General features: G+C 38.8%; 1 protein-coding gene across 1 annotated transcript in view; it reads right to left on the bottom strand.

Moving 5' to 3' along the window:
* WNK1 (WNK lysine deficient protein kinase 1) overlaps positions 1–15,167 on the bottom strand; it is a 111,341-nt gene that overhangs the window by 14,863 nt on the left and 81,311 nt on the right. Inside the window, exons 15-22 of the mRNA XM_059817238.1 lie at positions 14,629–14,745; positions 12,244–12,417; positions 11,411–11,462; positions 11,106–11,246; positions 9,328–10,754; positions 6,486–6,569; positions 1,725–1,811; positions 976–1,045 (exon numbers count right to left, since the gene is read on the bottom strand). Of these exons, the coding sequence (XP_059673221.1) occupies positions 976–1,045; positions 1,725–1,811; positions 6,486–6,569; positions 9,328–10,754; positions 11,106–11,246; positions 11,411–11,462; positions 12,244–12,417; positions 14,629–14,745 (2,152 nt within the window). The remainder of the gene's footprint in view (positions 1–975; positions 1,046–1,724; positions 1,812–6,485; positions 6,570–9,327; positions 10,755–11,105; positions 11,247–11,410; positions 11,463–12,243; positions 12,418–14,628; positions 14,746–15,167) is intronic.

The raw sequence follows: 15,167 nt of genomic DNA, 5'->3' as shown, positions 1-15,167 counted from the left end.
CTATTGGACAGCTTGCTGTGTTTATTAAGCAACTTCCCAGTTTGTTTACTTTTACCTTCTAAACTTTAGCAGGCAAAACCCACCTCATTTTCTAGCAGACAAATGAGTTCTACAGTACAGTTCACTACCAACACACCAAAATGGGAATATTTTATTTTCCTACTGGTTTTATTAGCTTTTGAAGGTCTGTCATTGACTTCAGAGGCACATGCAAGTTAAATAATGTTATCTAGATAGTTCAGAAATAGTTTTAGTACCACATTAACAGTTTCTTTTAAAAAAGGAAGTTTTTTTAAAAATTAAAACAATTAGGGGAATACTGACAGGAAAGTCTCAGACTATTTTGCAAGTTGTTGGGTCTGTGGCCATGCCCCCCCCCCCCCCGCCCCCGCCCCCCCAACTGAACTCATTTAGATTTGAAAGTCATAGATCATTGAGACTTCAATTGTTGATCCGGTCAACCTTCAGTTGATCTAAAGTAGCCAGAAGGGAGTCTGGTTTTCCTACTACCCTTCTTAAAATTTTTAGTAATTTAACCTTTATTTCTCTATTTAAATAGAAAGGAAACACTCTTAGGTTAGGAAGAAGTATCCTACATATAGAACACAGCACGATGACACAAAATGAGAAGTCTTACTGTTGTTGCCAAGAACATAACACAAGACAGAAAACAGTTCCTTCAAATCCTGAAGCTGTACCTTAGCAGCATACTGGAGATTCTTTGCAAGTCTTAATTTAGCATTTTGGACAGATTTAAATCCTAAATGAGTTACTATAATATGCATATATCATTCCCCGCTCCTGGCCTACAGTGGAAAATTTCAGTCTAGTTACTAAAAACTAATACAATCCTTAAGGAATTGACATTGTATGACTTACTAAAAAAGGCTATATCCTTCCAAGTTGCTAGTCTGTTCAATTTTGGATTATATCGCCATGCTGAGAAACCATCTAAAATAATCAAGGCTGTCTTACCATCCTTCAGAGACTGTGTTGCTGTGGACACCAGCCCGGTAACCGTTGTAGATGCTACTGAGGGCACAGACTACAGGTTCACGGGGGAAAACAAAATAAAATTAAATTAAAAGAATCAGCAGTTTGATTGAATGCTAACAAATCCCTCATGCTGCATATTACATAATCTTTTATTTCCACCAGGGTTGAAGTATGACCACGACAAGACTAATGTAAGAGTTTTTAACCTCCAAAGCAAGCAACATCAACAAGAGATTTTGCTGCACGCCTTACAACCTGTCAGCAGAACATCCCCTTTTGCTTTGCAGAAGTAATGCATAAGTAGCCACTTGGAGACCACAATGTCAATTATCTTCATTTTGCATAGAAGTTTATTATAGTCTTTTAAAATTTCAGATGCACACTTTAAACATCCCTCCCAAATTAAGACTGACATATCACACACTGCTTGTTTAATGCTCTCTCCCCTTACTCCATAGTCACTTCCTCTTCTAGTTTGGTGACATTAATGACATCACCAGAAAAGCTGGATTAAGAACTAACACCAAAACCAGCCTCAGGAAATACGTAATCTATTGCAACATACACATTTTTCCTATTTTGGCTGACTCAGTCCCACAAACTGGAAGATTATTTTTAAAAGTCTAAAGACTGGTATAGTGATATTAAAAGCAGTGACCTATGAGCATGACCTTGAGAAAACACTGAAGTTTTTCAAGACTACTAAACTGCCAACATTGCAAACATACACAGGCAGGAGCAGATGTCACTGGAACGGTCTCTGGACTAAGGGTTCTTCTCAGCTTAGCATCCAGATCTTCCAGTGGCTGTTGGGACTGAGAAAGGAAAGAGTAAACAGCTGTCCCAGATCATAAGAAATGCATCACATTTGAGAAATAGCCATATTTAATACTAAAATTTAAAGCAGTCAGTACAGCTTCCATATTTCTGTTATGTTCCTTTCCTACATGTTTACATTTCACATGTATAGCACAGTAAGATTGGAAGCAATTTAAGCAACACATTTGGTAAAAAAACAGAAAAGAAGCATTAAATGGAACTTCTGTTTTTCCTGAAGTTAGCATGAAGTTCGCATTCCCACTCTTACGAACTGAGCAAAGATGCTGTAAGCCTCCAAGTTCTACATTTTTTTGGTTGGAGGATAACAGAGGTAATCTGTATTATGGATCATCTAAAATCTTGAAGAAAGTCAATGCGGGGGGGTGGGGAATCATCACAGAAAAATTCAAGAAGATGCCCATAATTTCAAAAGCAAGCATGGATAAAGCAAGGTTGAGGATAACACAAATAATAAAAAAAAAACCCCAAACCCAAAAACCCAAAAACACACTTATAAGTTCCCTCAAAGAAGCTATCTGGATGAATTGACTTCAAGAGGAAGAAGGGAGAGGGGCAGAATCTCTCTCAAGTATGCTTATTACTTAGATTTCAGCTGTTTGAGCTGGCATCCAAGAAGTTTTTCAAACTTGGCCAATTGAATTGGGGAGGGGAAGAGAAGAATTACCTAAAAATATCTTAAAGATAAGAAAAGTTCAGATTCACTCAAAATTATTAATTAGGGCCATACCCATAAGATACATATGGAAGAACAAAGTGTTGTCAGATATCACTAAGTTGCAATTCTGACACTATGGAGTAGAAATTTCCATCCAAACTTCAGCATCATTAAATGTTTCCAAGACTTTTATATTAAAAAGCTAGATCTGTTTTTAGAACAGAAACTGAGGTCACGGCAACATAAAAACGTTACCTTCCACTTTCTTGAAAGTGGAAAGTTAAAGGTACACAATAGCATACAGATGCTTTCAACAGGTTGCCAGGATGACATTCTTCCCCTTCCCGAATTGTGGATTTCAAAACACAACAAACTTAAGAACAATAAACCTCCTATCAATTCCATCCAAATAAAAAAAAAGAGCACAAGAAGATGCAGACCGCTATGACTACATTCAGAAATCCAAACGCTTAAGCAGACAAGTAAGCTAATTTAATTCAGTAATACTGTAAAATAAAGAGGACGTTTCACCTGAAATACTACATAATTCTCATCACTTATGCTCACAAGAAGATATTTGCTTCAAGTGAACAAAGAGGTGAGATATTAGAACGATCAAAGATTTCCTTACGGAACAAGGGTACCAAAATGAAGCTTGAAAAATTAATCTAAATACAGTTTAACAAGCAACTAAGGAATAAAGAGAACAGGTATTTAAGACTAAGGAACAAACTGTCCAAAACTGGGCTTGAGATGACACATACTTTGTCTGCAAATTAGGAGTCTAGTACTAAGGAAAGAAAAAAAAAAAAAGCTGTGTAATGAGCTACTGACAGAAGCAGTAAGGAAGGCAAGCCTATCTACTTTAAGACAAGCCAGTAATTTTCCAGATAGTATTATGTGATAGCAGCAAATGCTCGTAACAGTCAATTAGATTTGATTCGGTTGGTCTCCTCCCAGACACGCTTTAAGAGTTCAAATGAGAAGTGAAATCAGGTAAGCTGTTTTGTAAAGGACAAGAAGTAAGGGATCTATATTTGTGCCTCTTCCATACCACAAATCCTGCCAGAAATACCTACGACAAACAGGAAGAAGCCTTTTGCAGTGGTACAGTGGCTTGAGTCACATAAGTAGCTACAAGTGCTTTGGGTTTGGGGGAAAAATAAATATTACTAATACACCCAGTTCCAAGCAATGACAATAAAAAGGACTATGAACGTAGTGTGATTGATTTTAACCAGCTGCCTCCATGTCTATTTGCTACCCTTGCTCATGGTAAGAACGCAGGTAAGAATTATCACCAAATTATTGTTGTCTCCTTCAGCAAAACCATGCTTCAGAAAGAACTGGCTGAAAGGCATAAACCAGCTTCTGCCTCCAGAAGCTGGAGAAAAAAAAAAGGTGTTGCTTGCTAACACTACCATCCTATAGCTCTGCATAAGTCAATAGGCTTCTTGCTCAGTTCGGAGGCAGAAGACACCCATTTCCTGATTACTCCCAGGGCAGGAATATGGCCCCATTCAGCCTGCTAGAAAGAAGCTGCCTAATATCAAATACAGCAGCACTCCTTTCCATGACAGGCTTCAAGAGCAATACATTCACTTTCATAGTTTTCTTACATAAAGAGCACAAATTTCTGCCTTTTCACACTGAATAATACTTTCCAAGTAGTAGACTGATTCTCATTGCTTACAAAAGATTAAACATGCTTTAACCAAAAAGAAGAGACAACCAAGAAGTAGTTCTGGACACAGAGGCGACCTGCAAGGACTCCTTGATTAATGTCACTGATTCGCATTTGCTCCATCAGATGAATACCACGAAGGTGGTAGAGCAGGAATAGACATGATGTCAACTTTTGGCACATTGTAACTTAGGTCCACTAGACTGTTTCCATTCCTATCTTCAGGATATACTCTATGCAAACTTAGTCTAAGAGAGATTCTTAAGAGATCACAAAATAATGGCATTTACTGGGAGAATTCGAGAAACTGCTCAATAAAGACAGAGCTTCTGCACAGAGAGCAATGGAGGAAAAAAGCTGGAAAAGTTAAAAAGGGACTATTAATGTCACAACCACCATAAAACCACACAGTGGTTTTGGTGGACTTGGCAGTGTTAGGTTAACAGTTGGACTTGATGATCTTAAAGGTCTTTTCCAAACTAAACAATTCTATTCTATGATTCTATGACTGTACAAAAGCAGCTAACATGTCCTGCTGCTCAACTCTACTCATGTCATTAGAACCAGGTAACACCATGGTTCTCACATTTGAAAGACAGAAATGGAAATACTATTCCAATGGAATCTTTGAAGATTAGTACCCTAATACATGTAACTCAGTTTTTACAGTTTTAGCTGTAGAACATGAGCCATGACAGTTCATAACCAAAGTTGCCTTAGAACAGTTTACAAGTGCGATTTTTGAACACTATTCCTTTGTACGACAGTCAGCTCAAATCCTTTCAGACAGAAGGTCTCATCAAGCCATTACAAATCCCAAAAAAGCAACAGCTTGCAAAGGACTAAAATGACCTTTAAAGTTTATTTTAAATTCCCTTCCACAGGTAAAACTTGAATACTAGAGCTTCATTGCAAGAGATGAGAGGGAGAATGTTACCAGAGTGTTATGGAGAGGACTTCATTAAGGTTAGCTCAGTCTGCATTAAAATTCTCAGTGATCAAGAAAACAAAAAAGAAGTCAGACCATAATGCTAATAAGTATTGTACAAATTTTCATACTGTAGCTATTTTATTGAAATTACTTCAAAAATTATAGTTAAGACTTAAGTGAATAATTCCTTTCTATAAAAGGACAGACTTTAATTCAAGCGTAGCTTTTGGACATATATTCTAGACCATTCACTGTGGACTTAAGCCACAGGTGGAAGAGGTTAATACTCTAAGAAGCACATCTACACAGGAAACACTAGATTAAGACAAAAATACTCTGAGCCCTAAGCAGGCACCACTAGGTACCCACTTGAATCATATCTTCTTTATAGGTTTGAATATAAAATTGGGATGATAATTCTGTGCCAAGTGTACTTTAATATAATTCTATAGAAAGCCAATTTTGTGTTTATTCACTAACATCTTTCAAAAGTAGCACAACTGTATCTCATGGTCACACGGGTTTTGTTCGGTTATTTTTTCAGCTTTTTTTTGCATATTGAAGTGTAGTATTCTCATAGAATCATAGAATTGTTTAGGATGAAAAAGACCTTTAAGATCATGAAGTCCAACCGTTAACATTTCAGTACACAGCATTTAGAATATCCATAAAACAGTTTTGTCTTAATACAGTTCTTTCCATTACAGGCATTTTTCTTTTATTTTTTTAAACAGAAGCAAAGACAGATTTAATCTTTGTGGTCTTGAGCTAATCACCTGTCCAACTTACATACATAATATCCAAGCTAACTACTGCATACAAGAACAGAATCTGAGCAAGGGAAGCCACTGTTACATTTCAACCCATGTTTATGATCAGGAGCTTCAAATACCTTTTGCAAATCTGAAAGCCCAGTGAAATCAGAGTGTAGTAATAACCACAAAAAACCAAAACAGGAATTCACAAAGCCAGCAATTTTGCATTTTCATTAACATATAATTGCAGTATATACTGCTTCCCTAGAGAGCTATTATTTTGCTACTATACCCTTTTCAAGAAGAAAAAAGGTTCAAGTTTTATGCACACACTCACCTGCGTTAGTTTTAAAAAAACCCTCTAAAGTTCATGTTAACACACTAAAAAACCCCAAGCCTGATTAATTGTTCCTGTACTTCAGACACTGGGTACAGCATCCCAAAGGGCAAGCTACATATCCAGCGCTGAACTGACTCTCGCCATTGCTATAGTCACACAAAAGGGGTTACTCAGTCAAAAGAAAAGAAAAACAAAGTCATTAATAACATGCAATGGAGAGTTTAATTGAAACATGCTCTTTGAAAGGAAAAGAAGCAGATAAAATCTGCCAAGTTGTGTAGCACCTGAGTTAGTGAAGGTCCTGGAAAAGGTGGCAGCGGCTCACTGGATGGAGTGCCAGCCGGAAGTTCAGAACCTACTGGTAGCACCTATGGATAATGAAGAGGAAACGCGAGTCCATCAGACATGGAACAACAGAAGGATCAGATACCAAGCTACAGTCAGTCATGTCATACAACAGAAGCCTCAACATTTTTTTCTGTAGAGACTTCCTTCCTGGAGAGTTAGCATAGAGTCTTTAGGGATTTTTGCAATAAAGCTGTGGGAAGTTGTTTGTTTGCTTTTGTTTTATTTTTTAATCCAGATTATTCTTGAGCAGCCACACTTTCAAGTTTAAACAAGCTGCTGTGTCCAGGAGCAAAGTATCTTGGGGATATTATTTTCAAGTCTGCAAGAAATGCTCCAATAATTCCTCCAAAAGGCAATTAAGTTTCAAAGAAGCTTAATTTATAAAAGGGTGCAAGAATGCACTCAATGTCCTTGCAAAAGATCTATGTTAACTGCCCATTAGCAACCGCAAGCTACATGCTTCTGGCAAATTGTTCCAAGCAACATGACTTGAGAACAGGAACTGTCATGCCTGAGAATGTCTCCACTTGTTGAGAAGCAGATTTATAGACCTCTCACACCGATATCTTGATCCATCACTTTTTTTGAACCTGAAGGGTGTTGATGACCCACAGAAGATGACCAGGCCATGCAACTGGGTAGGGGGAAGTCATCCAGGTTATGTGGAAGAGGTTAGAGAGACTGGAAAGGTTAGAAGGAGGCATCAAAGCCTCCCCGCCAGGTCAGACAGCACATTCCAGTTAGTTATTTCCATTGTTAGGGAAGTGGGAAGTTCTAGAAATTAAGTGATCCATTACACAATTTGCAATTCTTATTCTCAGCTGTAATCTTGAGGCTTGACCATGACTTTGAAGTCTGAGAAACACATGATAGCCCTATGAGTTATAGCACTGCTCAGCTGGCTTCCCTTGTATGACAGCAAGCACTGCTGGATATGGGTAACTGGCCCAAAGTCTACTCTGGTCCTCAACAAGCAGAACCAGTTTTAGCTTGCAGCCATGTTACCACAGCTTGACTAATGGTTCAAACTGCAGTAATAACTGCCTGGTGAAGATATGCTCCATGGTTATCTATCCTCCCAAAAATGTTTCAGCAGGAACTACATCAAATTGCATTACCTCAGCTTTTTTGTGCGCTAGGAACATACACGTGGACGTTACCTGTTCTGAGGCATGGTGAATTTCTAAGCTGTGGTAAGTTAATCATTTAGTTTATAAATAAGAAGCAAAACATACTTTAAATAAATTCATAAGACAAGTCAAAACACATTTAACTGTCTAGGTTAACTGGTTGGCCATAAACAAAACACACACACACAGAGTTCAGTAAACCCCAGAAAACTAAAGCAATAAGCTCCTTAAAGCTCAAAAACAACACAGAAAGCGAGACTAAACTTCAGCTTTGGGAAAAAACAGACTAATTTATACATGAAAACTTCAGAGAGGAGGTAGTTTTTCCACAACTGACAATCAAAACCCCCAAACATTTATTACATTTCAACCCAAGCCTTTGTAATTACAGGCTTGCAATTAGCAGGTTTCTAACTGTTCTAACTGTTCTTGAACCAAGATCAGTTTTTATTATTTTCTAATCTTTCTTCTCTAATTCTCAACTTCATTTCAATATAAATGAATGCATCTGTGTCTAGATTTCCTTCCTGATTTCCTTGGCACATATTCCCACTCCTCCACAGCAGAAATTTTCTACTTTGTTGGAATACAAAGAGTACAAGGGAAAGACTACTAATGAATGGAGATGTTAGGAGCATTAGCTCAATTCGAATGGCCTGAAACTGGTTAATAGCAAGGCTGGCTAAAGTCGACCAACGCAAAGTGTTGGTGAGCGGAAAAGAACGTTAAAGAAACAAAAGGAAGTGAGTATTAAAGTTTTTGGTTTGTAAAACACCTGAAGTTTCTTCAGCCTATTTCCATTTAACTTTGAAAAGGAAAGGGCTACCAATAGTTTAAAATGTTGAAATGCACTGCCTCCCAACACGGGGAGCCATTTGAAACAAAACAGGTAGTCCAATTTCACATATTGATGCATCCAGTAAGTGAGCAGGTAACATCCACAACATGTCTCAAGTTGTTACTGTAAGTCATGACTATCTCATACTAAAGAGTGTTTGTTTGAAGAGCACAATTCAGTAAACGAACAAAAAAGTTTGTTTTCAGATATCCAGATATCTTTTAAACTTTTTAAAATTCTGCTTTCACAAAAAAATTTGGAAGGAAAAGAGTATCCAGGCACCACATAAGCAGCAGAGAACTTTCAAAAAAACAAAAACAAAACCAACCAACTTTCAGTCGGGTTCACCCTTGCCTTCAAGGAACAGGCTAATGATAAGAAGCAAAGCTAAGCTATCCTGACTACTTTGAAACACAACCACCCCATCTCATTCTAGTCATCATGTACAAGATAAAAAGCTATTTAAAGCAAGCCTTCCAAATTCTATTTGAAAAAACAACAAACAACCCACAAAAACCAAATCATAGTTGCTTCACTCTTTGTAGTTTAGGAGTAGGAAAAATTAACAGTAACACTAAAGAGCTCTCTCAGAGGCACAATATAGAATTGGACTTCCCCCCCCCCCCCCCAATATGGACAAAATAAAACACCTCTTGGGACATAAAAACAACGAGAGCATAAAACTTTAAGTATTATATTAAAAGAACACACCTCTGCCTGAATAAATATTTTGCTTTATAAAAGGGATTTTGCTCAAAAAGGCTGTTTCCTACAATATTTCAATATTCACACAAATGTTGCATTTCTTACCGGTACCCTGCTAAGAGGGGGCTTTGAAGGAGAGGTCCCTGGTTTCACGACTGCTGTTGCAATGCTGCTCGATGCCGAAATATAGTTGACTGGGGTGATCACTTGTCCAGGAGTGGCAACTGGCGTCAGCACTGGCAGGCCAGTTGGTCCAAGAGGCAAACTGCTCGGAGGTATACAAGTGCTAATAGATGTCAGGGGTTTAGTTGGTGCAACAACAGTGGTTGGTATCCCAGGAATAACTGTAGTTTCCATTACCAACGACGTCTCCAGAGATACTGATGGATGTGCTGTTCCCACATTACTATGTTCACTGAAGAGAGACCGTAGCTTTTCTTCCAGGGTCTTTATATCATCAATACCAGGAGCTTTAGACTGAGCATCAGCATCAGCCTCCAGACAGTGAATATGAGGCTGATTGGGTAACGGAGCTGGTTGAGGCTGGCTGTGTATCAAAGTTTGCTGTACTGCAGGCAAGTTGGTGACTGGTTGTGGTAAGACACCAGGTAAGGGAACCTGGGGCAACATGGGCGTTGCACCTGGAATTTGGGGTAGGACAGGTGTTGATGTAACTCCTGATGGGACAAGTAAGGGATGTATCACTGGCTGAGTGACTGAACCACATATGCTTGTTGCTACTGAGGATGATAAAGGTGCAGAGATTGGAAGAGATAAGCCAGCTGCATTGCAGAGCTGTGATTTATCCATAGACTGCCCACTCTCAGATAGTGACTGTGGAGCACTTACAACTGTTGTTTCTGCCAGACTGGAGACAGAGCCACTGCTACTAAGCTGAGGAAGCTGCAAAGCCACATTCTGAGCCAGAGACAGGGCAACAGATGTCTGTGGTGCTGCCATACTACTTACAATCTGAGGAGCAGACTGAGAGGTCACAGCTGGTGCAACAACACCAAGACCAGTGACACCAGGAACCTGGGTAGATGGCAGTGCCAACGAAGACGGTGTGCTGATACTGGGGGCAATGTCTCCAGTTACTGGTTGAGCAGGCTGTGATGTGGTAGGCAAGGAGAAAGAAGCAGGGGCGCTCACACTGGATGCGACACCAGTCGATTGCTGTCCAGATTGTGAGGCTGGAGGCGAAGAAATAGAGCTTGGCACACTTGCACTTGGTGCAACTCCAACAGCTGCACTTTCTGAAAGCAAAGTAACAGATCCTGGAAGAGTAACACCTGTGCTGGAGGGAACAGATATTGAAGAAGCAGCCACAGATGCAGGAGGTGCACCACTGCCTGCTAGGGTAGAAAGTGCAGGTGGAAATGGCGGTATTGTTTGATTGAACACTGGAGGAGCTGTACTAGGTCCTTCTGTCATTTGAGCATGCCCCATCTCAGAGAAAGCTTGCTGCAGGCTCAGTGATGATGCCGAGTGGGAGAGATTCATTCCAGGACCATGTAGTGGAGATGCAGCAACTGGAAGAACAGAAAAATGTCAGTCCACCTGGAAAAGCTCATTATTATTATTGCCTATTGCTAGACTAAGCTCGCATTTACCTCTCAGCACAATAAAAAAACCCCACAAATACAGGCTTACATCAAAATACAGAATTAAGGTTTCAGAGTCTTGCAGACAGCCCATCAGCGTGTTTTCCCCTGAGAAGCCTGCATAGGATCACCCAAATTACAAACACTTCTTACCAGCACAGGCAGTTCCTTACTTCCCCAAGTACTTTAAGAGGTCTTTAGGAACAGTTTAATTAACTAACTTCACAGTTTTGATAAGCATGCCTCAGCCATCAGATTTTAAGAGTTTATATAACTTACCCATATCCGAAGTTTCTTTTCCTCCAGGAACGGCAGATGTGAAAAAGCCCTGTTCTTTTAACCGACTCTCAGGGACAGGGCTGACAATAAACCGTCTTCCTGCAGAATGGACAACCTGGGTAAAGGAGCTAGGAGGAACCCCTAAACAGAAAGAAGTTAGGTGTTTAGTGATACATTGTGGTAACTAAATACATAACCTGCAATATGGAATGTGCACTCCATCACACAAAATAAAAACTTGGCTGCACCCATCTGCTGAAACAGAAAAAGGTAACTGTTGAAAAAAAAAATCACAAAAGACTTACCTATTCTTTGTGGCATGGAAGATGTAGGATCTGGCTGTTTGAACTCTAATTTCTGTAAAGTAAGATAAAATTTAAAGTTCTATTCTGAAACAGAAACCCACAAGATAGTTCTTAAAATGCTAGCTTACTGAAATGTGGGTATTTAAGGTAAGCAGTACCTTGGACCCAAGCACTATTACCAAACTAGTGGAATTCTTCCCAGATAAATGTCAGCTACAGTGCTTTTAGAGCTTCTCACCTTAGTGACCATCAATATAACAAATTGATCTAAACACTCTTTTGTTAACAGGCATTCCAACTGATTTCCTTAAACATTCCACAGATAAACAGATGTTTCAAACTAGTTCTGGGTGGAAATAAGGCAGAGATTCAGGAAATGTCATCTTATTCCCAGCAACCAGTTTCAAAACCTGTTTCCTAACCAAGCCATCCAATCTCTTAGTAGCTCACTGGATAAAGGGCCTGAGTCCAGGCTCTCAGCATTTAGTGAGCAGCACAAAGCTGGGGGTTTAAGTGTCCTACCTCACAACACCCTCAAATCCAAGAAGCCTCAGCATTTAAGACTGTCTGTTTAGCAGACCGTTAGGAGATTCAGCAGCTTTGGAAGTGTTAGAGCATGTCAAATAGCAAGAGGTCTATGTTATTTAGCTTTCTAAATGAATTTTAGGCTCTCACTCTGATATGAAGCTTTCTCTGATTGTCTTTTCATTTAATTATTAAGCTTTGATATTTCTCATGAAAGAAAGTTACAGTTTCTAGTTAGCTCTACTCACAAAACCATACCACCCAAAACGCAAAATACAAATAGCTACGGCAATCTGTCCTTTACATACCTGAGACCCTGGAAAGAAGCCATCATCTTTTGTCCGCATACTCTCCAAACCCTGATCGCCTTCTGGCTCCACACTTACATCCTCGCTTAGCATTTCATCTGCTTTCTCAATAATCTCTCGTACCTGTTCTACAAACGAGTCTCTCTCAGTTGCTAAAATAAACTCATTCTGCACCTGTAAAGAGAACAAAGCAAAAATAATTTTCCACAAATTATCTCAAAACAATATATTGAATAACCATAATTTACTTATGTTGTTACTGTTTATCCTCCCTTCACTGTTCTTATGCACAAGATAAAGGTGGTGACACCTTCGAGAAAAACAATTGTTTCTAAAATTATCTCCAGCACAGACGTATTTGCCCTGGTTTACTCTTTACTGTGGAACATTCAATTTCACTTCTTCATCAAACTGTCTCCTCAATCTTTGCTTAGCACAGTGAAATTTAAAATTAGCAGCCTTATCTTAATGCAGTTCCTCCTATCTAATGTAATGTACATTAAGAGCCACATTTAAAGGAAACTATAATATAAAAAAAATGGAAATTCTGTTTTGCAGGATGTGTTCTGTGTTTCTCTCTTTCCATGCCATATAGGACTTCTACCCTATGCAGGTTGCACATCATTAACTCAAAGACTGGCTGTAGTACATAAATGTAGGTATTAATTATGTTCCAAATATGGGGAGAGGAAGATTGCTCAGCCTATCTAGTTTCAATACATCATGCTGCTTTATAAAAATACATTCTGCTGCTTATGTTGTAGGAAACAAGCTTAAACAAGTATACCTGGCATTTAGAAAGACATTCTTACTTCAGTCAGACCCACAATAAAATTCTGTCTCCTGAAATAATGCATGGTAAAACTCTGAGACAGTTAGTCTATGAAACAGAAGTAAAGCTGTCTGTCACAGTATGTCTGCTGGGAAAGAGAGAGGAAGTGCCTTAGAGGTAAAGCCTGAGGTATTGCTTTCACATCAATTCAGAAAAAGGAAAGACAAGCATGATGCTATAGCCTTTGCTATGCAGAATACTTACTAGTTAAAGAAACCTTCAGTGCTTTAACTTGAGCAATGACAGATACCTATATGGGGTATGCCTAATAGTATCCTGATTAAAAGGAAAACAGAAAGTCTTACAGTCAAAAGTTTCCTCAATTTTCAAGAAGAAACCGATGAGCACAAAGTTCCAGATTCAGTTGTCTAAATTAGGTTGCACACTTTCAAGTATGTGACTGCATTTTGGATGCACAGTTCACTTATTTTGCTTCTACTCTTCTTCAAATATTTGCTTTTTTTGTTGGTTGGGGGGTATGTGTGTGTGTTGTTTTTGGTTGGTTGGTTTTTTAGATCAACCATACTTTTCTATTCCTCCACAGGATCACTTTAGGTTTGAGGCGAAGTAAAACATCTGTGTATGCTCTTCGTATTTCTTGGCACTTGACTTCATGTTATTGACTTGTTTACACCGCCAATACATGCACATAGCCAAGAAGCAACTCATTCCTCTTTCTCAGAAAGCCATTAGTGGTGAAGAGATCATTTCTCCCATGTCACTGATCTGGTTCCTTTTGACAGGTATGAATCCAGTACACACCACCTATTATTCTGCCACCTCTCTAAGCTAAAAGATGAATGCTGCACAGGTGCCCAAGAAGCTGGCAAAAGATACTGCTTTTTGTCATCCCCCCTCACTTCAGCAACACTAAAACAATCTCAGTTTCATTTAGATTGTACCAGCCCAAGAATGAGAGTTTAAATTTAAAAAAGAAAAAAAAAGGGGGACATTCTATTCCATGCTACACAGTACTCTCATTTAAACGTATCTCTACAGGGAAAGTTCTTTTCTGTTCTTGACCAGTATACATTGAATGGAGATGTTTTTTCTGAGAAAGTTAAGAACTGCATCAGTCATTATTGACTTTCAGAAACCAGAAAGTGATTCTCATTCTTTACTTTAAGGGCAGAATCTTACCATTTCAGTTGAGAACAACAGCAAAAAACTCAAAGCTTAAGTTTTAAAGAACTAGCAATGTTTGCTCTTAGAAAAGCAAACAGAATTTGTTTAACCTGGTGCTTTCAGAAAGTTGTTTGCAGTTTTTCAAAAATTTAGATGGCAAAAAACAAAAAGCAATTTTACTTGATAAAACCACAATTCTAAGGTAAACTGACAAATTTTCATGCAAACTGAGCATGCAATATTAACTCTCAATTTGGTATACCCCTCTGTGCCCAGAGTTTCTAGTTGTGCTTGCATACCAATAAGGCGAGCACATGCCATGCTACATGGAAGAGCAATTCTGAAACACAAATGAGAAAATAAGACTGCTTATATTACTACTGTGATTAAGACTGGATTCAGTTCTTCATCCCCAAAATATATCTTACCATAATTGAAGCTATTTCCTCAGGGTTGTCACCATCCAAATCAAATTTGAAAGTAACCATTTTCCGATTGTGTGTCTCTAGCTGGCATTCCACTACCCGATCACCTTTATTTGAAACCTAAAGCAAAGAAACCAATAGTTCAAACCAAAAGCTTAAGAACCTAAGACTTGCACTTTAAAGCTCACAGAGACAAACCAAAGGTACCGGCCTAATACAAACACATTCCTTCTTTCCAGTCTAATAAACGGTGCCATGTACAGCATCATTTTTTCTGAGGTTATATCAAATATTCTGGAATAGTCTGTGGAATCACTGATGGCTAAGCAAGCTAATTTTGCCATATCTAATTCTCCAAAAATCTCTTAATAGATGATGTTTGGAACACTGACTCCAGAAGCAGAAGAAATACACTGGATAGCTTGTGTGCTCGGGGCAAGGAGGGGTGAAGGGGTGGTGCAAAACAAGGCTGCAGAAGACACACATTCCTCAAAGGAAAAGAAACTTTTTGAAGCTCAAAAAAAGGCATAATCACTACCAAA

This window comes from Gavia stellata, chromosome 4 (assembly GCF_030936135.1).
Source record: "Gavia stellata isolate bGavSte3 chromosome 4, bGavSte3.hap2, whole genome shotgun sequence".
NCBI classification, from domain to species: Eukaryota; Metazoa; Chordata; class Aves; order Gaviiformes; family Gaviidae; genus Gavia; species Gavia stellata.
The sequence above is the reverse complement of the archived record's forward strand: the minus strand, read 5'-3'. Positions and strand labels throughout refer to the sequence as shown.